Source organism: Cajanus cajan, chromosome 8 (genome assembly GCF_000230855.2).
Source record: "Cajanus cajan strain Asha chromosome 8, NIPB_CcT2T_4, whole genome shotgun sequence".
Classification (NCBI taxonomy): Eukaryota; Viridiplantae; Streptophyta; class Magnoliopsida; order Fabales; family Fabaceae; genus Cajanus; species Cajanus cajan.
Genome location: NC_138524.1, coordinates 49,525,734 through 49,550,229, shown reverse-complemented (window position 1 = coordinate 49,550,229; position 24,496 = coordinate 49,525,734). Strand labels below are relative to the sequence as shown.

At 38.2% G+C, this 24,496-nt stretch overlaps 1 protein-coding gene and 1 non-coding gene across 2 annotated transcripts; one reads left to right on the top strand and one right to left on the bottom strand.

Annotated features, from left to right (window-relative positions):
* The first annotated feature begins 13,753 nt into the window (after positions 1-13,753).
* Positions 13,754-14,908, top strand: LOC145950490 (uncharacterized). Its single transcript, XM_083061582.1, has one exon. The coding sequence runs from the start codon at positions 13,754-13,756 to the stop codon at positions 14,906-14,908; it is 1,155 nt and encodes a 384-aa protein (XP_082917708.1).
* A 7,185-nt stretch (positions 14,909-22,093) lies between these two features.
* On the bottom strand, positions 22,094-22,198 carry LOC145951014 (small nucleolar RNA R71). Its single transcript, XR_014428840.1, has one exon. It is a non-coding gene; the product is annotated as a small nucleolar RNA R71 (small nucleolar RNA).
* Positions 22,199-24,496: the final 2,298 nt, after the last annotated feature.

The window sequence follows — 24,496 nt, the reverse complement described above, 5'->3', positions numbered from 1 at the left end:
CACGGGTTGTGGTTGACCAAGTTCAAGATGCTGCTGCTCCAGTGCCTTTGCCCAATACATAGGTTCAACTAGTGGGGCAGGCAACCGGCACATTCTTAGCTTGGCCAAAACGTTTGGTCATGCCGCTTTCAGCACGGGCAAAGGTAATTATATTATTGCTCTTTTATATTCTTATAATTCTATTATTGTTTAACTAGTTTTGATTATTTCTTTAGGATTTTATCAATCGTGGTAAGGAGGTCATGAGAGAACCTCATGTTGATGATGCTAATATCGTAGAAGCTGAGGGTGATCCCATATCTAAGCTTCTAATCATATTACCACGATTAAAGAAGAAGCCAATTCAATTGCAGTGGGACATTAGAGTTTTTGGAGTTGATAGCTATGATGTTCCACTATACATATCTCTACCTGATGTATTAGAGATTGTTGGGGGAAACTCCATGTTAAATATATCTATCATACAGCTGTGGGCCATGTAAGTCATATTTTCTTTTATGAGTCTAAATTTATAATAATTACATTTAACTTATAATAATTATTTTTGTTAGGTACATGGACAATTTGAGTGTGGAACACGCACAAGCAGAAGTATATGGATTTATTGAGCCTTAATCAATCCAAAAACCAGGAAACACTCAGGTCCAGATCCAGCAATATATGCAAACATGGATGAGTGACTCAAGAAGAGATATATACATGGCTCCATACATTGACGGGTTAGTTTTTTAATTGGTTTTTTAATCATGGTAATTTTATAACTAATTTGTTTGTCATACAATGTATGTCCCATTGGCAGTTAATGGTAATCATTCCTAAGGAATACACCATGGTGTGGTTTTGTTCACTACATCGAAAACCAAGCCACGAAATTAAATGCCAATTACAAGGGTAACTAAATTTTTTCATTATGTTTTAAAACTGTAATTATATATATTGGCTAACATTTGTTTTTATTTCAATTAATTAGAATCGTGTCTGGAGCTAATATTTTAAGTGGAAGAGCCAGATCATCAAAGTCATTGCATTTCATATACCCTAAGGTTAGCAAATTAATTCATACAGTCAATAATATTTAAATTTATTGACTTTGGAAATAATAGTTATTTGTTTCTCATTTTAGTGTAATAAGCAACAAGACTCGTTTGAATGTGGCTATTACATCATGTATTGGATGAGAGCCATAGTTTCTGCGGGTATTATTGATTCTTAGGCGCATGTAATTCATATCAAAATTTATTTAACTATATTTACCTTTAGGATAATTAACATTGCATATTAATGACACTTAAATTAATGTTTCAGGTCTTTCAAGATCCATCTCCATTGCCCGAAGATGACTTGCTCAAGATAAGAGAACAATGGGCAACTTTTTTTCTAAGTTTAGTTAGTTAGATATTATGTTTATAGTTTGATAGTTAGTTAGTTTAGTTAGTTAGATAGCATTGACAAACATATGTTTTATAGCTTTTTTAGGATAATAGGATTTACATTGTCATAATTTATGTTTTTTAAGATTTATATATTATTTTCTTTTTGTCATTCAATTTTGAATTTCTATTCTGGACTGCCTGGTTTAGATTTGGTATTCTGGACTATATTTATATGCAGGTGTTGGGTATATAAAAATTTTATAAACGTTTTTAAAAAAAAAACTCCCACAATTTACGTCGGACATGGCGTTTTCCGACGTAAATTTACGTCGGGCTTTGTAATGGCCAACGTAAATTTACGTCGGACAACACCATGTCCGACGTAAAATTGTGGCATGTTTTTGTCCCTTTTTACGTCGGTCTGAGAGAATCCCCGACGTAAATTTACGTCGTCTTTCAGAGGCGACGTAAATTTACGTCTCCCGTATTAACGTCGGAACCTTTTCCGACGTAAAAGACCCTTTGTGTACTAGTGTGCATTCTTTGTGTCTGTCTATCCATCACTTGTTGGAGGAATCAAGAGGCCGAAAACCTCGTAAAAAAGATCAACAGCTAGAAAGTGCCTTAAGAGCCAAGATCATGTCAAAAAAAACCTAGCCCCAACAAGGGCATTCCATACAAGTGGTTTCATATAGCCACCAAGAAAAGAAAGACTCATCAATAGCAAGACAGGATAGAACCAGACGAGGAAGAATAATCAAGCCTATAAGCATGAAGAGGCCATTACGCCTTACTTCTTCACCAAATGAAGGATAATCCAAGAGAATTCCAAGACCACCAGGAATGGTTTCCAAAATAATACTCATTAATAAAGATTCAGCAAATAACATCATGGGAATAGATCCCTCCATCAATGATGACAATAAAAAGCAAAAACAACATGAGAAAAAGGCAAGCTTCGTAAATGTTGAAAAAGCCGAAGCATTTAGAAAAATAGCAAAAAAGGCAAGCTTCAAACATGAAAAAGCCGAAGCTAAAAAATGAAATTCAGAAAAAAAAATCCTACCACAAGCAGACGCCTGGAAAGGCATTACAATACTCACCTTGACAAGAACAACACCAAACTCTTACCAACCTACCACAAGAAGACGCTTGGAGAGGCATCATAATACTCACATGGCAGGGGTAGCACTAGAGTCTCTGTCAACCATCTACTCCTTTGCCCACCATCACAAGGGCACCACTTACCAACAATCCTTGTCAAGGGGCAATCACATCATCAACACCAGCAGACGTCCTGGAGAGGCTATGAAAATACTACGGCCTAGAGAGGCTATGAAAATACTACGGGTTGGAGAGGCTATGAAAATACTACGGCCTGGAGAGGCTACGAAAATACTACGACCCGGAGAAGCTATGAAAATACTACAGCATGGAGAGGCTACGAAAAAACTACAACAACAAAGAGGGTTACCTACCTTTAGAAGAGGCCGGCTGAAGCCTTAAAATATCAGTCCAACCTGGAGAGGCTACGAAAATACTCCCTCTTCAACAAGCTACAAATAAAGGAACACATTATCACAAGAGAGACAATGCAGCTTCTACTCGAAGACTGAAGATCAGGTGTACAGTTTGTCGGCCTTGTTACCCAATAAAGTACGCAACTGCTCTAAAGGGTGAGGATACGAAAAAATACACCTCTCTAAGGGAAACAACACAGAAGCCCCAACACCAAAGAGACAAAGAGAAGACCCGAACGAAATGTCTACGTCTTTACTTGCCTTTGGAAAAGCAACAGATTACTATTCCAAAGGACAAGTAAAGAGGGGCAGCTGTAGACACCCAATTTCGTCCGAGGGCATAATACAAACAAGAAAATTATGAAGGGAAAGAGCTCTCGAAGCATGCCAACAACAAGACAAGACATTAGAAGGCCCAAAAGCCAAATAATCTGGTTTTAATAGCCTGGAACGGCCTATTGCAAAACCAGAACGGGTCGTTCCCAATTTGGAACGGGCCATTTCAAGTTCCTAAAAGGGCCTAAAACCCTAGTTTGGAACGGGCCGTTCCAAACTCCTCAAAAAAGGGCTAAAATCTTAACTGGAACGGGCCGTTCCAAGTTATTAAAATGGCCTAAAAATCCTTGTTTGGAATGCCCGTTCCAGTCTACCAAATTGTGTGTTAATCTTATCTCTGGAACGGGCCGTTCCAATTTCAGAACGGGCCGTTCTAGTTACGAAATTAATACATAATGGCCTGATCCAGAACGGGCCGTTCCAATTTTGGAACGGGCCTTTCTAGACCCTTTCTGATGCCTATAAATAGACATCTTGGGCACAGTTCTCAGAGCCACAAAATTTCATCCAGAACTCTTTAGAGCTCGAAATTTTTCTCTCTCTCTCATTGTATTTCTTGAGATCTGTGAGGCATTTGTGTAGTGTGAAAGGTTGCCACAAAGCACCTAGAATTTCCATATCGGAAGATTTAACAAAGCTTGCTACGAGGTATTTCAATTAATCTTCTTCTCTTTCTTTTATTTCTTATCTATAATAATTATTGTTATAATAAAAATAATCATGTAGACATTTTAGGGTTAATTGTATTATTTAAATTTCAAGTATGTAAATAGTTATTAATAAAGGGGATCTAATATTTAATTTATTATTCCTTATCACATTAACTTCATCATAGGGTACCGATTGAGGGCGTTGTAGGGGTGCTTAATACCTTCCCTACACGTAATCGACCCTCGAACCCAATTCTGGTTATCAAGGCCATTATTGAATTTTTAAAAACCTTTTCTTTTTCCAATGTTTTGAGTAAAACATTGGTGGCAACTCCAAAAACCTATTTTCAAAACCATTAATTACGGATTAGTCTGGTGTATGGGCATCCCTTAATTGATGAGATCTTTAAAAGGATGTCTAAACCATAGGTCGCAAGATCGAAAATTTTCGGGTTGCGACAATCACCAAATTAGAATTGGAGAAGGTGATGAGTGGAAAACCGCTTTTAAGACCAAATTTGGTTTGTATGAGTGGCTAGTGATGCCCTTTGGGCTCACTAATGCTCCTAGCACTTTCATGCTTCTAATGAATCATGTTCTTAGGGATTGCATAGGAAAGTTTGTAGTCATCTACTTTGATGACATTTTAGTATATAGCAAAACTTTAGAGGAACATCTTGGGCATCTAAGGCAAGTCTTAATAATTCTTAGGGACAACCACCTCTGTGCCAACTTTGAGAAATGTACCTTTTGCAAAAATCAAGTCAATTTCTTGGGCTTCATAGTTGGCAAAGAGGGAGTGCATGTTGACCCCGAGAAAATAAAAGTCATCCAAGATTGGCCCACCCCAAAGAGTGTTGGAGAAGTTAGAAGCTTTCATGGTTTAGCAAGCTTCTATAGAAGATTTGTGAAGGACTTCTCCACACTTGCATCCCCTCTTAACAAACTTGTTAAGAAGGATGTTCCTTTCATTTGGGGTGAAGCCCAAGAGAAAGCCTTTGAGACTCTCAAAGAACAACTCACCAATGCACCGATTCTAGCCCTTCCAAATTTTGCTCAAACCTTTGAGCTAGAATGTGATGCATCCGGTTTTGGCATAGGTGTCGTGCTACTCCAAGGGGGACATCCCATTGCCTATTTTAGTGAAAAAATCCATGGCGCCACCTTGAATTACCTCACCTATGAAAAAAAGTTGTATGCCCTTATTAGAGCCCTCCAAGTTTGGGAGCACTACTTGGTGACTAAGGAATTCATTATTCATACCGATCATGAGTCACTCAAGTACATTAGAGGGCAAGGGAAATTAAATAAAAGTCATGCTAAATGGATTGAATATCTTGAACAATTCCCTTATCTTATCAAGTGCAAGAAAGGGAAGAATAATGTAGTGGCCGATGCTCTCTCTAGAAGGTATACATTACTCTTCTCCTTAGGATCTCAAATCCTTGGATTTGATAATCTAAAGGAATTGTATGAACTTGATCAAAATTTCCAATCCATCTTTTCTAAGTGTCTCCAAAAGCCTTTTGATGGATTTCACTTACTTGAGGGATACCTTTTTAGGATGGGAAAACTTTGCATACCTCAAGGATCCATTAGGAAGCTTTTGATCAAGGAAAGTCATGAAGGGGGACTCATGGGCCACTTTGGGGTTGATAAGACCCTAAGTCTTTTAAAATCAAAATTTTATTGGCCCCACATGAGAATAGACGTCCAAAGGCATTGTTCTAAATGCATTACTTGTCTCCAAGCCAAATCAAGAGTAATGCCTCATGGACTCTATACACCCTTTCCTATAACTAGCTCCCCTTGGGTTTACATTAGTATGGATTTTGTGCTTGGTCTCCCAAGAACCCAAAGGGGATTTGATTCTATCTTTGTGGTAGTGGACCATTTTAGTGAGATGGCTTATTTCATACCATGCCACAAAGTAGATGGTGCTAGCTATATTACTAAGCTTTTCTTCAAGGAAGTGGTCCGTTTGCATGGTCTACCCAAGACTATTGTGTCTGATAGGGATGCGAAGTTCCTAAGTCATTTTTGGAAAGTATTATGGGAAAAACTAGGAACCAAGCTTGTCTATTCCACTACGTGTCACCCAAAAACTGATGGGCAAACCGAAGTGGTAAATAAATCCCTATCCACACTATTAAGGGTCATATTGAAAGGAAATAAGAAAACTTGGGATGATTGTCTTCCCCATATAGAGTTTGACTATAATAGAGTAGTCCATAATACTACTAATCTATCCCCTTTTGAGGTTGTATATGGCTTTAATCCTCTCACCCCTCTTGACTTACTACCCCTTCCTAATACTACTTCTTTGTTTCACAAAGAAGGAGTATCAAGGGTTGATTTTATAAAGAAATACCATGAGAAATTCAAGAGCCAAATTGAGAAACAAACCCAAAAATATGCCAAATATAACAACAAAGGGAGGAAAAAGGTGACTTTTGAAGTTGGGGATTAGGTTTGGCTTCATTTGAGAAAGGATAGATTCCCTACTCAAAGGATGTCAAAACTCAACCCTAGGGGAGATCGACCTTTCCAAGTTCTCCAAAAGATTAATGACAATGCATACATTTTAGATCTCCCCTCTATCTATGGCGTTAGTTCCTCATTTAATGTTTGTGATCTTACACCTTTTCTAGGAACTAATGACATAGATGAACTTCAAGATTTGAGGTCAAATCCTCTTCAAGAAGGAGGGGATGATGGAGGGCCACCCTTGGAACAACATGTTGGACCCATTACTAGGTCCATGGCTAAGAGGATGGAGAAGGATGAAGGAGATACCACGCCTAGAGCCATACTCATCATGAGTGTGGAGTATTGATCCATCTCCTAGGCCCATTTTGAGTAGTGTAGGATTTTATTATTTTATTCCTATTTTACCCTTGTATCTTGGGGTATTTTAGTCCTAGAATTTATTTTACTTATATTTCCAATTTTACCCTTGTATTTTGGGGTATCTTAGTCATAGGATTTATTTTCTTTTGTATTTCCCATTTTACCCTTGTATTATGGGGTGCCTTAGATAATAGGATTTTAATTTTTGGGCTAGGGTTTTAATTAGGAGGTGATGCATTTTTTTGGTGGTTTTGGACCTATTTTTGGACTTAGAAAGGCTTAGGCCCAAGTGGAGGGCAAAGGTTGCATGGTCTTATCATGCACCTAGATGTAGCCTAATTAAAACCCAAAGATTCCATCCTTGGCCACCAAGTTGCATCTAGGGTTAATTTAGGTTTCATTTGGTTTGCATTTGGCAAGGTGAATTTCGGCCAAGGCAACCCTAAATACAACCCTAGATGTCTCCCACTCCTATAAATACCCAAGGCACCACACCTTGTAAATACTTTGGATTATATGATATTGAGTGATCATTTTTGCCTCGTCATCTCTTCCTTAGTCACTAGGTTATCTTTGGCTAACCTTCTCTTATCTCCACCATTGGAGAGTGAGAAACCTAGAGTGGCATCCATCTTCATTTTGGAGTGAGCCAACCCACCTTGAGCAACCAAACATTCCACCTAAACCATCACCAATCTTACGCCCAAAACCATTCCACCCTAAACTTCCCCATTCAATTTCCCTTTGGTGAGCCTAGATCATTTGGAAAGGTGACCTTCTTCAAGGAGCCAAAATCATCCATGGAATGGAGGTCTCCATCATTTGATGTACGGTCGGCCATAAAAAAGGCCTTAGTTGCCCACAGGTCGTTGTTGGAAATCACGCTCAAAGTAATAACCAGTTACTCTAGCTTGATACTTTGGATAGACCATTGATGTTTGCTAATTGATGGTGACAGAAATACTGGGTCCCTAATGGGGGCACCTTGGGGGCCTTTAAGATCGGTGAGAATAGTTAGAACCACCTTATGTTAGACACCTTTCTTTGTAGGGACCTTAACCCATGAAATTGAACGCGACTGTTCGTGGGTGTATGTTGATTGAGCACATGTGTGTGCATTTGTTTGTATTGTTTGTTTTTAATAGGAGTAAATGGTTTAAGCAAACAACATATAATTAAGGCCTAAAATTAAGGAAATTAATGCCCTTTTGTACATTCTTAGACCATTATTCCATTAGTATCATATAGGTAGTTTCTTAGTTTAAAAAAAAAATAATAAAGAAAAATTCCATTCTTGAATAAAACAGCCTTTATCATGCATCATTTCCCTTTTAGATAATAAAAACATGATAAAGTCTAGGCAAATAAACACAACATGCATTTTTCAAGATAGCCCATTGATTCCTATTCATTTTTATTTTATTAGATATGGAAGGTATAGACACTAGCATGCATTGGTAGTTGAAAAAGGTGAATGTTTTCAACCACTTAATGCCAAGGGTCAACAATATATGTGCATTGATGCCAAGAGAGGCCCGATCAGATTTTGAGAATGTTATGGAAGGGTTCTCGATTTACTATGGATAATTGTCAATCCTGCCTTCGTGAGAGTCTAGGTATACTTTTGGAAGCCGAAACACCACTATTTTGAGTTTTCACACCTTCACTTAGTGCCCACTCTTGAAGAATACAATATGATGACACCATGGCCAAGCTCTTCAATTGTTTGATTCAAATATTTACAATATACAAAAAGAGTTAATTATGAATGAATCATGATTAAATAGATAATGAAACTAAGAATTGTGTACTTACAACATCCATAATTATATAATTGAGATGTTAATTGCTTCATGTTGCATTACATCATATATATCTTGGAATGAAATATACAACGTAAAATCATAGTCAGGTTGGGTAACTAACAAACCTAAAACAAAAACATGTTAAATAGTCTTTATATTAGTTGGACAAGTCACTTGAAATGGTTAGCCATAAAGTAAGGACTTGGACACCTCATGCTAGCCATTAGTAGGATCATTATTGAGTTTTGGCCTAGTGGAACTCGTATATTTGCTCCATCAGTACCCTATACAATAATCAAACATTAAACATTAATATTAAAAAGTAATTTGTATTTGTAACTAAAATTATTAATAATGAAAACATAACTTAAAAAAATATCGTGGTTGAAATATGTCTCATAAGATGTCTTGGCCATGCAATGAAAATCTATGGGGCTTGCCTAACTAGTTGAACCTCTTAATTAGGTATATGAACTAGAGCATCAGAATCTCAAACTTGCTTAACAACCACCTTGACAAAATCATTTGTCAAAGACATATGGTGTATGGTTGAACTCCCCTCACATAAACTCTACCAATTGCCACTACATGAGGAGGAATCCCATTAATTCATAACTCACATTGATTAGCGATATCAGCGTGAGGCTCACCCTCACAGGGGTTACTAATAATAGTAGCACTTGAAGGAGTTGGACAATTGCCTTTAGAGCTAACACAAGCCATAATAACATGATCTAACTCAATTGAAGAAACATCTTGTAATTGTTGAGTACTTATATTCAGGTACTTTAACATTCAATTTTTGTTGACCAGTACCATCATTTGTTATGTGAAGGCTTCTAAATCCTACAACCTTAATTTAGATATGGATGACCCCTTTTTGACAAGGGTCCAAAGTAATTACTAACAGTAACACTAGACCTAGTTATGCAAACATGACCAGGTTGCTCTAGTTGCCCAAAGGGAAATATTTATATCATGACGCCCTTTAGGAATAAAGGAACCTTGTGATGTTTCACCTCTAAAACATTACAATAAAAAATTTATTTTACAATATATCCTGCAATAAACAATTCCTACAATAAATCTTAAAATTTGAATTGTTACATTAAATAGGAAAAGAGCTTTTATTTATTAGAAAATACTTACAATTTTTTCTACAGTTTGGTTAGTAGACTTAAAATTCATCTCACTTGATTTTTTTATGCGAACCATCCTCCACAACTTACGGGACTTGTTTCCGAAAAGGAACTAAAATACTAATCTTCTTTCATGCAAGGGTTCCTAAATAACATGCAAATTGAACTTTATTTGGACTTGAAGCTATCCAGTAGTAGGATAAACTTCAATTTCTATTTTGCCCCTAGTCATTCATTTACGGGCTAAACTTTTCATTTGTGTTGGCTTTCTCTTTTAACTAGATGGAGCCTATGAAGCACTAGGTGTAGGAGTAGGGGATTATTTAGGAGAAGAGCTTAAGTGAGTATCCATGTGTCTATTTTGATTAAAAAAGATAAAATAAGGTCAATTGCAAAAAAAAAAGTAATGAAATAAATTAAAGAAATAAAGTAAAAAACATAATGAACAAAATATTAAATTAAACAAGATATACATAACTTATATGTGGTAATTAGATAATAATTTTTTCCTTTATTCCTTCATCATGGTCATTATGAGTGGCATGAACGTCTTCTCGCTCAATTTCTTTGTTGTCACTAGGCATACACGTTGAGTAATGGAAACTTAAGAGAGACTAGATTGATGTATTTTCTCCTCCAAGCTTCTTGAATAGATCTTTCACTTCTTAGACTCCTTCAAGCTCCTTCAACAACTTCCATTGATGTTAGAAGCAATTTCTAACATACAAGAGAAGGTAAAAATTCCTTTAGGAGAGGCCACACTCTTGAAGAGTGATAAGTCTCTTCAATTTCTCACCATAATTAATAAAGGATAAGAGAAAAAGATGAATTTCAAAGAGAGAAACAAGCTTTGAGAGAGAATCTTAGCCAAATCTCAATATATTACTCAAAGTTATGTACAAATGGTTCCAAGCACATATATATAGTGTTTAGGTAGCTTAGAGAGGAAGCTAGACATCTAGAAGAAAAGGAAACACTTAGATCTAGTCCCACCAATCACAAACAAACTCTAAGAGATGACATGTTTGAGACATGTAGGAGACAACTAGATCTCGAAGAGCCAATCAGCAAGTGCCTAGTGTCCTCTTATCTCTAGGTGGTTGGAGGAGTAGTTCCAAGGGTAGAAACTAACCAAGATGGTTGGATAAGGTGTCCTTGGCTAGTCTTGGCCAAACCAAAAAATCAAGGAATCGGTTAGCTTTGGTTAACCAAATGAAGGGTAAACCAAGGCAAATCAATTCTTTAAGCCAAAAGAAGAAAAATAATCCCAATATCACTTTTGGCTATTTCCACACCTTTACTACTTCCACACCATCTAGAATGACTATTACCACACCACTAGAATGACTATTTGCACTCAACTACTAAACTAATAAAAAACTGAAAATGATGACTATGAATACAAGGTCAAAAGGAATACATTTCCATAAGGGACATGACTCTAAATTCCAAAAGCATGACCTATAGACAAGAAAATATAAACCTCTAAATACAAGGGTAAGAACAACCTATATACTTAACTACTATATACAAAGGAATGGAAATAAAACTATCAAAGGTATATACAATAGAAGTCTAAGTTGATGGAGGACCATCCTTGAAGACACATGTAGGCCCCATCATTAGGTCCATGGCTAGGAGAGTGGAAGAGGAAAAGGGAGCTCACACAGCAAGGGACACCCTCCTCGTGATCATAGAGTACTAAATACTCTCCTAAGCCTCATTATCATAGGGTTTATTTTATTTTCCAATTTCACCCTTGTATTTTGGGGTGTTTAAGACTTAGAAATTATTTTCTTTATATTTCCTATTTTTCCCATGTATTTTGGGGCACTTAGAATTTAGGGCTTTATTTCCTAGGTGATATGAGTGTTTGGGCGTGACAAAAATGGGTCTTTTGGGCTAAGAAGAGCATTGGCCCAAGTGGAAGGGCACCTAGGTTGCATTCTCCTATCATTGTAGACACCCAATTTCGTCCAGGGGCACATAAACAAGGAAATGGACCTTCGTTGTGAAGGAAAGGAGCTCCCGAAGCATGGAAACAACAAGAGATGACAGCCCAGAACGGGCTGTTCCAAGACTAGAACGGGCTGTTCCCAAAAACGGAACGGGCCGTTCCAAAACAAGTTGATATATGCAAGATTTGAACCCAGAACGGGCCGTTCCGCTTTTGGAACGGGCCGTTCCAGGTTCTTATTTTACCTATAATAAACTTGCCCAGAACGGGCCGTTCTAAAACTGGAACGGGTCGTTCCCCTGGTTTGGAACGGGCCGTTCCACATTTATAACGGGCCGTTCCAGTGTCTTATTTTACCCATAACGGATTAGCCCAGAACGGGCCGTTCTGAATCTGGAACGGGCCGTTTTGGTCCCCTTCTGATTCCTATAAATAGGAGCCTTGGGCACAATTTTCCAGGCGGCCAGAGAAATTTCGAATAAGACTCCTTTGAGCACGAAAATTCTCTATCTCTCTCCCTTCTATTATATTTTTTGAGATTTGTGTCGCATCTCTATATTCTCTTTCCCTCCTATTGTATTTCTTGAGATTTGTGAGACATACTTTAGTGTGAAAGGTCGCCAAAAACACATTTTCCATATTTGAAGATTCAATAAAGTTTGTTCAAGAGGTATTTCAGCTAATCTTATTCTCTTCCTTTTATTTCTTATCTTTATCTTTTTTTTTATTTTTATAATAAACGTCATAATGTAGATATTTTAGGGTTAATCGCTTAATTTATATTTTAAGCATGATTTATATTTTAAGCATGTAAATAAATATTAATAAAGGGGATTTAATATTTAATTTATTAATTCTTATAATGTTAACTTCATCATAGGGTACCAATTGAGGGCGCTGTAGGGGTGCTTAATACCTTCCCTACACGTAACCGATCCCCGAACCCAATTCTGGTTATCAAGGCCATAGTTGGATCTTTAAAAAAACCTTTTCTTTTTCCAATGTTTTGAGTAAAATATTGGTGGCGACTCCATGAACCTATTTTCAAAAACCATTAATTAAGGATTAGTCTAGTGTCCGGGCATTCTTTAATTAATGAGACTTTTAAAAGGATGTCTAAACCATACGTCGCGAGATCGGAAATTTTCGGGTTGCGACAGATGGCGACTCCACTGGGACGTTTAAAGAGGGTCAGGCCCATTTAATTGATGAAGTTAATAAAATAAAAATAATAATTTAAATATTTTTCCCCTTTACTTTATTTGTTTTATTTGTTTTGCTTTAATATATGTTTGTTTGTTTAAATTATGCATCTGTTTGAATTAACAACTGCACACAAACCATAGCACACAACAGTTCCCCCTACACCCGGGGGCATGAGGGTATTAAACATAGGGAGTGGTTGACGTACGACCGGCCCAAGTTTGGCCTTGGAGCCTGCGAGCCTTGTCGGAAATCACACTCAAGGTGATAACCGGTTACTCTAGCCTGAAATACTGCGACAGACCTTAGAGTTTGCCAGGTGACGGTGATAGAGATACTGGGTCCCTATAATGGGGGCACCTTGGGGACCTTAAGACCAAAGTGAGGATGATTAGAACCGCCCTATACAATGCACTTTTCTTAACAGGGACCACAGACCATGGATTTATACGCGACTGCTTGTGGATTGTATGAACACATGTTTGTTGCATTTTGTTTATTCAAACCATTCATTTATTTTTATAGTTCCCCTAAGGTAAAGAAAAACACAAAATAAAAAAAATAAAAATGCATTATCATGCGAGAGAAAACCTAGTGTGAAAATAAAATCTGTGAGAATCATACATCCTTTTTTTTAAAAAAAAAAAGGGGGGGCATCATGCATTTTCCAAAATAAAAAAATAATAATAAAAAAATATAAAAGAAAGAGTAAAGAGGAGGGACATGCATACTACATACATTCCTATGATCACAAGGAGATTTCTCACAAAGACTGATGAACCTCCTTCAGTCTACCAAGTCTTTGTTGAGAAACCTCCTTCATGCATTGTCATTTAAATAAGCTTAATAGGAAATTATCTTATCCCTTAAAGGTGGCTTTTCAACATTCCGTACTCACACGAGCTCAAAAGATAAAAGCTATGGAAGACCTAGAGGAGAGAAATCGTGCCCTCAATGAGGAGCTCGGACAGCTCAAGAAACAAATGGCTAGAATGCTTGAGGCCATGAACAAATTGCAGCACGACAATAGTACTAGCAATGTTGGTAACGCTTCCAAAGATCATCTGAACGACTTGGAAGAAAGACTGAGAGTTGTGGAAGGCCACAGTTTTGATGTTCAAGAGGCTGCAGACATGTGCTTGGTGCAAGACATCCAATTCCCCGCCAAGTTCAAAATCCCTGACTTCCAAAAGTACACTGGAGCCAGTTGTCCAAAAGGACATCTAACAATGTACTGTAGGAAGATGGCAGCCTACGTGGATAATGAAAAGCTCCTGATACATTGTTTTCAGGAAAGCCTTTCAGATGTCGCTCTCAACTGGTACATGCAGCTGGATGGAGGGAGGACCCAAACATGGAAACAGTTAGCCGATGCTTTTCTTCGTCGATACAAGTATAACATCGACCTAATTCCTGATAGGTATGATTTACAAAGCTTGAGCAAGAAGGGCGATGAGTCCTTCAAAACCTATGCACAGAGATGGAGAGAATTGGCTGCGCAAATAGAGCCTTCATTATCTGACAAGGAGATGGTGACAATGTTCATCAACTCTTTAAGTGGACCCTATTATGACAAGATGATAGGGAACACGTCGACCCTTTTTGCCGACATAGTCACTATAGGTGAAAAGGTTGAGCAAGGCTTAAAAAGCGGGAAGATAGGGAAAGCTCCGACGAGTTATGACCCTAGGAAGATCTATGAAAAGAAGAGGGAAGAAGGGGTCCACGTCGTCATCTTTACTCCAAAAAGTCAAGTCACACCACATGCAAAGCCTAGAGACGACAAAGTAGTAGACAAAATCCCCATCACATACACAGAGCTACTACCCCAACTCCTAGAGGCTTCAATGATAGTCCAACTTCCTCCAACGAAGAAGATGGACCCCCCTTACCCGCCGTGGTACAAACCTGAGGAAAGGTGTGACTATCACTCTAACTCTCCGGGGCACTCCGTGGAGCGATGCAAGGCCCTACAATTCCGCGTGCAAGGACTTATAGACGCTGGGTGGTTGAAATTTGACACCAACACACCTAACATCGACAAGCACCCACTGCACAAGCATGACGAGGAATGACCTTGGAGTATAAGATTGAGAAATTACTAGAGCAGGGGACTCTTTTTTTTTTTTCAAAAAAAATAATAAATAAATAAATAAATAAATAAATTTAAATTCATGCTCAAAAATCATGACCTTCGCCCATGGTCACGAGCATGGTTGTCAAACTCGCGAGTCAACTCGTAAACTCATACGAGTCTACGAGTCTAGGGTAGCCAAACGGGTTAACTCGCCCAGAGACTCGTTTTTTGGTAGACTCGGGCTGACTCGGGTAGACTCGGTCAGAATCGCGAGTCTGAGGCCGAGTCCACGAGTCTGGTTCCATTTTTTTTCACCCCTAAATGGCCCAAAACGACGTCGTTTTACCTAGGGTTAGGCATTTTTTCCCTTCGCGCGAAGATGCCTTCATCATTCTCACGTTGTTGACCTGGTTTCTCTCCCTCCGAGCGTTCGAACACTCATCTCCGCTGGTACGAACGTGCATCTCTGCTGCTACGAACGCCCATCTCCACCGCTGTGAACGCCCATCTCCGCCGCTACGAACGCCCATCTCCGCCGCTAGGAACGAGCATCTCCGCCGCGTATGAACACCGCTGCTGCATACGAACGTGCGTCCTCTTGCTGGGAAGGACGCGGGTCTGTTTCTGTTTTCTCTCCCTCCGCTGCATCTCTACTGCATACGAACGCGGTCTGTCTACGTGAGTGCTATTTCTCACTCTAGCATTTTTTGATTTTTTGGTCTGTTAGTGTTATTCACAATTTATATACTTAGTCTGTTACTCCTAAAATTAGCAAGATGTCTGAAACCGGTGGTGGCTCAAAGTCTTCAAGCAATGCAGTTTCTTCTTCCAGAGCAAGGAAAAATGCCCCTGAAACCGGTGATTTAGATCTTGTTTTATGTTTTTGATTTGTGGACCTATGTGTTTTTGACTTTTTGTTGATGTATGGTTTAAGATTTGTATTATGACATTTTATTGTTGTTATTTGACTTATTTCAGACTTAGAATGTTGAAATAGTGATATCATATTGTGTGTGTTCATGTTTTTTAATATCTTTTAATATTAGGTAGATTCTTACGAGTCTACGAGTCGAGTCTACGAGTCGAGTCTACGAGAGCTCCACGAGTTTGTGTAGACTCTCGAGTTTGACAACCTTGGTCACGAGTTCAAAATAAGGGCTTGTATAAGTTTTTACATTTGTCAATAAGATATGTCATTCCTACAAATCTTTGTTTCATTCCCTTTTCCCTTTTATCACTAAAATCTAAAACAATCATAGTGCCCAAATACCAAAAAAAAGAAAAGAAAAAAAAGACATGACTAAGGATAATAAAATTAATCAAAGCTTTGAACATCTACGACACATCATCTGAGTCTATGGAGATCACTTCCTCGAAGCATAAAAGGATAAGAAAATGATAAAATGCAAAATCATGAGATTCTTATTGCACAAGAAGAGTCTTACAAAAACATCGACTCAATTTGGTTGACAGAGGAAGCACAAATCTCGGTCCATGAAGGAACTCTCAACACCTGTAGGCCAGGGCAACATCTTTCTCCTTGGTGTACGGACGGGGGCAGTGTTAATCACCAAAGGCACTAGTCCTCCCAAATGCAGACGGTAGGAGGTTTTGTCAAAGTGAAAAAGTCACTTGCAAAATACCACTGGGATGAAAAACCGCAAAGGGCGTCCTAGGCAAAAAAAAAAAAGATCAAAAGTTCCCGCTAGGATATGTCCTAGGCAAAAATTAGGGATCTAAAAAGATTAAAAATAGCAAGTGACGATTTTTCAAGTTGAAAACCAAAAGGCGGCTTGAATACTCCTGTAAAAGGCAAAAACTTTTTGAAGACTCTGCCCCAGACTCAGATATGTAGTCCAAGACAATTAGAAGAGTGATTATAATAATTATCCAAAGAAATGTTTGTTTAAAAACTTAAACACTGACTTACCTCAACCACATATCCATTCTAAATCATCCGTTTTTCCTTTCTGTCTTGTCCCATCCTAATGACATATATTGTTGATGGTTGTCAAAATTTGAACATGTCCAAAAAAATTAAAATGACCCACTGGGATGAAAACCCGCAAAGGGCATCCTAGGCAAAAAATAGGGTGAAAAAAAAGGAGAGCAAAAATAACCCGCTAGGATACATCCTAGGCAAAAGTTAGGGTGTCTAAACAAAAAGAAGAAAAGAGAGAGCCCCAAGACGGTTCAACACATCAAACGGCCAATACAACTAAATGTTGTGCATCAAGCAAAGTAATTTATTCGTGAGAAGGAGAAAGGGGAAGCCACCTTCTAAAAACTAAAATCAACATGCATTGCATGCATCCAAAAACATTTCACACACTTAGAAAGCTTTCTTTATCCATGGGGGATTATTCAAAAATAAATAAATAAATCTTGCATAAATAAGCATTCAACATTTCTGCATCCCAACAAGAAAAGCCAAGCACAAACCAATGAGGGCACCGACAGTTTCCTGAAAATACAACAAAGGTCTGGAGAGACTGTACTCGCATCCCAATCCGGTATACGACAAAGCCGTGAGGGAAAGGTCTGGAGAGACTGTACTCGCATCCCAATCCGGTATACGACAAAGCCGTGAAGGAAAGGTCTGGAGAGACTGTACTCGCATCCCAATCCAGTATACGACAAAGTCGTGAGGGAAAGGTCTGGAGAGACTGTACTCGCATCCCAATCCGGTATACGACAAAGCCGTGAGGGAAAGGTCTGGAGAGAATGTACTCGCATCCCAATCCGGTATACGACAAAGCCGTGAGGGAAAGGTCTGGAGAGACTATACTCACATCCCAATCCAGTATACGACAAAGCCGTGAGGGAAAGGTCTGGAGAGACTGTACTCGCATCCCAATCCAGTATACGACAAAGCCGTGAGGGAAAGGTCTGGAGAGAATGTACTCAAATCCCAATCCGGTATACGACAAAGCCGTGAGGGAAAGGTCTGGAGAGACTGTAGTCATCTCCCAATCCGGTATACGACAAAGCCCTGAGGGAAGCTGAGCTACGAAAATACTCCCTCTTTAACAAGCTACAAGTAAAGGAACGCACTATCACAAGATAAACAATGGAGCATCTACTTGAAGATCAAAGATCAGGTGTACAGTTCGTCGACCTTTACCCAATAGAGTATGCAACCAACACTCAACTACTCTAAAGGGTGAGGACACGAGCAAATATATCTATCCAAGAGAAGAAACGTAGAAGCGCCAACACCAAAGAGACGAGGAGAAGACCCGGACGAAATGTCAACGTCTTTACTTGCCTTTGAAAAAGCAACACATAGCTACTCCAAAGGACAAGTAAAGAGGGGCAGCTGTAGACACCCAATTTCATCCGGGGGCACACAAACAAGGAAATGGACCTCCGTTGTGAAGGAAAGAAGCTCCTGAAGCTTGGAAACAACAAGAGATGACAGCCCAGAACGGGCTGTTCCAAGACCAGAACGGGCTGTTCCAAAAAACGGAAGGGCCGTTCCAAAACAAGTTGATATATGCAAGATTTGAACCCAGAACGGGCCGTTCCGCTTTTGGAACGGGCCGTTCCAGGTTCTTATTTTACCTATAATAAACTTGCCCAGAATGGGCCGTTCTAAATCTGGAACGGGCCGTTCCAATGTCTTATTTTACCCATAACGGATTAGCCCAGAACGGGCCGTTCCGAATCTGGAACGGGCCGTTCTGGTCCCCTTCTGATTCCTATAAATAGGAGCCTTGGGCACAGTTTTCCAGGCGGCCAGAGAAATTTCGAATAAGACTCCTTTGAGCACGAAAATTCTCTATCTCTCTCCTTTCTATTATTTTTTTTGAGATTTGTGTCGCATCTCTATATTCTCTCTCCCTCCTATTGTATTTCTTGAGATTTGTGAGGCATACTTTAGTGTGAAAGGTCGCCAAAAAGCACCTTTTCCATATTTGAAGATTCAATAAAGCTTGTTCAAGAGGTATTTCAGCTAATCTTATTCTCTTCCTTTTATTTTTTATCTTTATCTCTTTTTTTGTTATAATAAACGTCATAATGTAGATATTTTAGGGTTAATCGCTTAATTTATATTTTAAGCATGATTTATATTTTAAGCATGTAAATAAAAATTAATAAAGGGGATTTAATATTTAATTTATTAATTCTTATAATGTTAACATCATCATAGGGTACCAATTGAGGGCGTTGTAGGGGTGCTTAATACCTTCCCTACACGTAACCGACCCCCGAACCCAATTCTGGTTATCAAGGCCATAGTTGGATCTTTAAAAAAAACCTTTTCTTTTTCCAATATTTGGAGTAAAATATTGGTGGCGACTCCATGAACCTATTTTCAAAAACCATTAATTAAGGATTAGTCTAGTGTCCGGGCATTCCTTAATTAATGAGACTTTAAAAAGGATGTCTAAACCATACGTCGCGAGATCGGAAATTTTCGGGTTGCGACAATTGATAGTCATATTTTAGTATATCTTTCTTTATGTGATTTTACCTTGTTTGATTCTTTTTAGTAGCCTTTATTCATGTTTTAGTTCAGATTTGCATTAGTGAATCATTTAGGAATTAGTTATAAATTTTACTAATTTTCCGTAAGAATTTCCTGTTTTGACACAGTTTCTTGTACAAGCCATATCTAGAGCTATTCAACTCGGAATTTGGCAAACTTGGTGTCCCTGTAAAGATAAGACGGAGATCTACAATTCACATGTTGGACGAAAAGCCCAGTTTGAACATTTTCAGACCCAAAATTGTGCTTTAAGGTCGCGGCGCTGCACTTGATTGTTCAGCTTGTCATGAAACTGTTTTGTTTAGTTAATTAGGCTTTTGAATTGTAATTAGTGGACTGGACCTTTGGTTTTAGGCCCATTATTTTGTCTTTAAAAGCATGTAATGACTCAGGAGTTTTTTTTTTTTGGACAATTCATTTTTTAGGTTTTCAGATTTGAGATAACTTCCTCAAGAAGTTTCTCTCAAAAGTCTCTCTTCTCTCTTTAGAAACTTCTCCTCTTCTCTCTCACTCTCTCTTGACACGAATCCTTTTCTCTCTCACGGAATTTCTTCTCTCAATTGGAATTTGCTGCAACATGATAATGAGGCACGGCTAATTCCTTAATCGGGTTAAGGTTTCAAGAACTACGGTAAATTTGAGTTTCTAATTTTTACCGAACGAATTCTTTCTTCTTCTCTTTTTTTGTTTAGTGTAAATTCTGTTTTTCATGATATTGAATCTCTGTTTTGAACCCTAAATGAAAATGAGAAGAAGTATTTTCTAATTAGAAATAACCTAAATCCCTAATTCAATCGGTTACTTTCTTGAATTTTGTTGAAATTTGGAATGTGCGATTGTAGTTTCTGTTTTAATAAAATTCACAATCTAGATTTAGATTACTGTTTGGATTAATTTCGGATTGAATTAGATGGATTAATAATTCGTATTTGTTGTGAATAATGATGATTATACCGTAGGAATTGAAACCTTGAACCGAATTTCTATACTACTGAAATTTTGTGTTGATTTGATTTCTTTGCTTTCTTAATACTTTGCTCTAATTGTTTGCTGGAAAATCTTTCCCCCCTGAGTTCTAAATTGATTTACATACATGATTAAATTCAAAATATAACGTGCTTGTGTCCTTGAGAGATGACCTAGGTTAAGTCCTCTATATTACAGAAATTTGTTGAGGAACCTAGAATTGTTTGATAGTGATACGACTGAGCTATCAAAATGGCGCCGTTGCCGGGGACATAAGTCATTTTGTTTTGATTTTTTATCATGTATACTAACTGTTTGTAGAAATGTTTTCGAATTTATAGTACAGTATTTTGTAATTCAATTCTATTTCTGATTCTATCACTAATTCTGTCTCTAATTCATTGTAGTTTTTGCAGTTTAGTTTTCAATATTATTGTGTTTGTCTTGAATTGTATTGTTTAGGTAATTTGTAGTCTTTTTGTAGCAATATTGTGTGGTGTCTTTGCGGTTTCTTTGTGGTTTCTTTGTGCTGTATTTTAGCTTGAAAAAAACAGGGAAAGAAAACACAGGAAAACAGAGGACTAGTAGAAATCATTTCCTGAAGAAATTGATTTTGGCTCTCCATGAAACCATTCCGAAAATTTTCAAAGATTCTCTGATTGAGCTGAAACTTGGTCTCCAAAGGTAAAATTCACACATCAAGGCACCCATGTTATGGAATAACTACGGGTGTTAGGGGTCCTTCTTGCCAAAATTCAGAGTTTCAGAGAGAATCACGACCGTGATTCTAAATCACGGGCGTGATCTTCTCTGGAAAATTTTTGGAAAACCCTAGAGAGAATCACGACCGTGATTTATAAATCACGGGCGTGATCTCCTCTGTTTGAATTTTTGCCAAATTCCTTCATTTAGACCACTTTTCCAATTTTTTTTTTTACTGTTTTTGTGATTTTTAAAAAAAAAAAAAAATTCTCAAAATTAGGAAATCATGTAGGAAATGATGTTCTGGTGGTGAAATATTTTTTTTAAAAATTCATTTGGTATAGTTTTGCATGTTATAGTTGCTTATATAGTAAATATTGACTTTTCTGTTGACTTTTGACTTCATAACCTTGTATGTGTTCTTATTTGCATGACTAGGTCCAACCCTGGTACATTACATGATTTTGATCCTGAGATAGAAAGAACACTTCATCATAGGTTAAGGTGTAGGTCTAGTCAGAATAATAATAGTAGTATAGTTGATTCTGAAGTAGTTATTAATTCTACTTTTAATCCTCAATCCTGCTTAGATAGTGATACGTTTAATTTTCAATCTTGCTCTTCTTCTGAAACTGATTCTGAATTTGATATCATGGCTGATAATCGTGAACTCACTTTGAAGGAATTGGCTACACCTAATGTTGTGTATCAACCATGGTGTGTCCAATATCCTGATAATCAAACAAATTATGAGCTTAAATCTGGACTTATCCATTTGTTGCCCAAGTTTCATGGACTTGCAGGTGAAGATCCTCATAAGCATTTAAAGGAGTTCCATGTAGTGTGTTCCACCATGAGACCTCAAGGAGTTCCTGAAGATCATGTCAAAATGAAGGCATTTCCTTTCTCTCTGGATGGTGTTGCAAAAGATTGGATCTACTTTCTACCAGCAACAATCACTACATGGAATCAAATGAAGAGATTGTTTCTAGAGAAATTCTTTCCTGCATCCAGAACAGCAGCAATTAGGAAAGAGATTTGTGGTATAAGGCAACTGAATGGAGAGACTTTGTATGAATACTGGGAGAGATTCAACAAGCTGTGTGCTACATGTCCTCAACATCAAATTAGTGAGCAATTATTGATTCAATATTTTTATGAAGGACTAACCTTGATGGATAGGAACATGATAGATGCAGCAAGTGGAGGAGCACTGATGGATAAGACACCAAATGCTGCAAGACAACTCATTTCGAACATGGCAGCCAACACTCAGCAATTTGGATTTAGAGGAGCTGTCAAGGGAGTAAATGAGATGGCAATTGGTGCTGGTTCTAGTTCTGTTTGTGGTGCAGATAATCAAAGGCTGGAAAACAAAATTAATGAGCTGACCACCATGGTGAGACATTTAGCAATTGAACAAAAACAACAGGCGAATGCAGCAAGTGAATGTCCAGCAACAGTTTGTGGCATTTGTTCTTCAGAGGAGCACTATACACATTCATGTCCCACTCTACAAGAAACAGATGCAAATGTTTCTGGAATTTACACCAACCAGCAACAACAATATAGGCCACAACAGCAACAAAATTACAATCCATACTCCCAAACATACAACCCAGGTTGGAAAGATCATCCAAATCTGAAATGGGGGCAACAACAACAACAACCTTCATTCCAACCTTTTGGAAAATATCAGCCTCCATTCAAGCATCAGCAACAACAACCACCAGCACCTACACCTCCTCCTGCACAAAAGAGTGGACCTTCATTCGAGGAGATGATGCAACAGATGGCTGGACAAAATTTGCAGTTTCAAAGAAATATGGATGCCACTGTCCAAGATTTAAAGACTCAAATTGGCCAGTTAGCATCTCAGGTAAATCAGTTTCAATCTCAAGGTTCTGGCAAACTTCCATCCCAAACAGTTTTAAATCCAAAGGGGAATGTGAGTGCCATTACTTTGAGAAGTGGAAAAGAGTTACCACCAGTGCAGCAACAATCAGTTGTAGCACCAGTGGAATGTGATTCTTCCTTTGCAGGTGTAGCTGAAAATAATGATGCAGCAAAGAGGAGATCAGAGATTCCACTCCCCTTTCCAAATAGACCAGCAAAGAAGAGATTAGAAATTGATACTGAATTGCTGGATATGTTTAGCAAGGTGGAAGTCAACATTCCTCTCCTCGATGCCATCCGACAAATTCCAAAATATGCAAAGTTCCTTAAGGAATTATGTACTAATAAGAGAAAGTTGAAGGGTGATGAGAGAGTGAACATGGGGCGAAATGGTTCTGCATTACTCCAGAAGAAAAATGTGTCTGCCATTATTCCACATGATCTACTTCCAGATTTGCCACAAAAATGCAAAGATCCAGGAACTTTTACTATCCCTTGTACTATAGGGGAAGAAATTTTTACTAATGCTATGCTGGATCTAGGTGCTTCAATAAATGTTATGCCTGCATCTGTTTTTAGATCATTGCAGATTGGAGACTTGATTCCTACAGGTGTGAGCATTCAGTTGGCAAACAGGAGCATTGTGCAGCCACTTGGAGTAGTAGAGGATGTGCTGGTCAAAGTAGAAGATCTTCTCTTCCCTGCAGATTTCTACATTCTTGAGATGGAGGATGAGTCATCCAGTCATGCTACATTGATCCTTGGGAGACCATTCCTAAGGACAGCAAGGACAAAGATAGATGTGCATGCAGGGACTCTTTCTATGGAGTTTGGAGATAATCTGGTGCAATTTAATATTTTTGAGGCTATGAGACATCCAATAGAAAACCATTCTGTTTTTAGTTTGGATGTTATTGATTTATTAGTTGATGATTGCACAGATTTTGATGATGATCTACTTGCTGATTTTTCTGATTTTACTGACCCATTATGTACTTGTGATGATGATTCATCTATGTGTGCTATTTGTGCAGAAATTAGTGTTGCTATTTCAGGTGTAGCAGATTTAGCCACATCAATAGATGTTCCACCACCAGCATCTGAGACATTATCTCCATCTTTACCTTCATTGCCAGTACCATCCACTGTGCAGACACCATCAGTAGAGTTAAAGCCTTTACCTGCACATTTGAAGTATGCTTATTTAGAGGATAATCAAGGGCTTCCTGTCATTATAGCTAGCATTCTTGAATCTGATCAGGAGGAGAGACTGTTGCAGGTTTTGAGAGATCATAGGAAAGCCATTGGTTGGACTCTTGCTGACCTTCCTGGGATTAGTCCTGCCATATGCATGCACCGGATTCTACTTGAGGATGAGTTCCGACCTGTGAGGCAGCCACAGAGAAGACTTAATCCTACTATTTTAGATGTGGTGAAGAAAGAGGTCACAAAGTTATTGGCGGCAGGTATAATATATCCTATTTCTGATAGTAAGTGGGTTAGTCCTGTGCAGGTCGTTCCCAAGAAGAC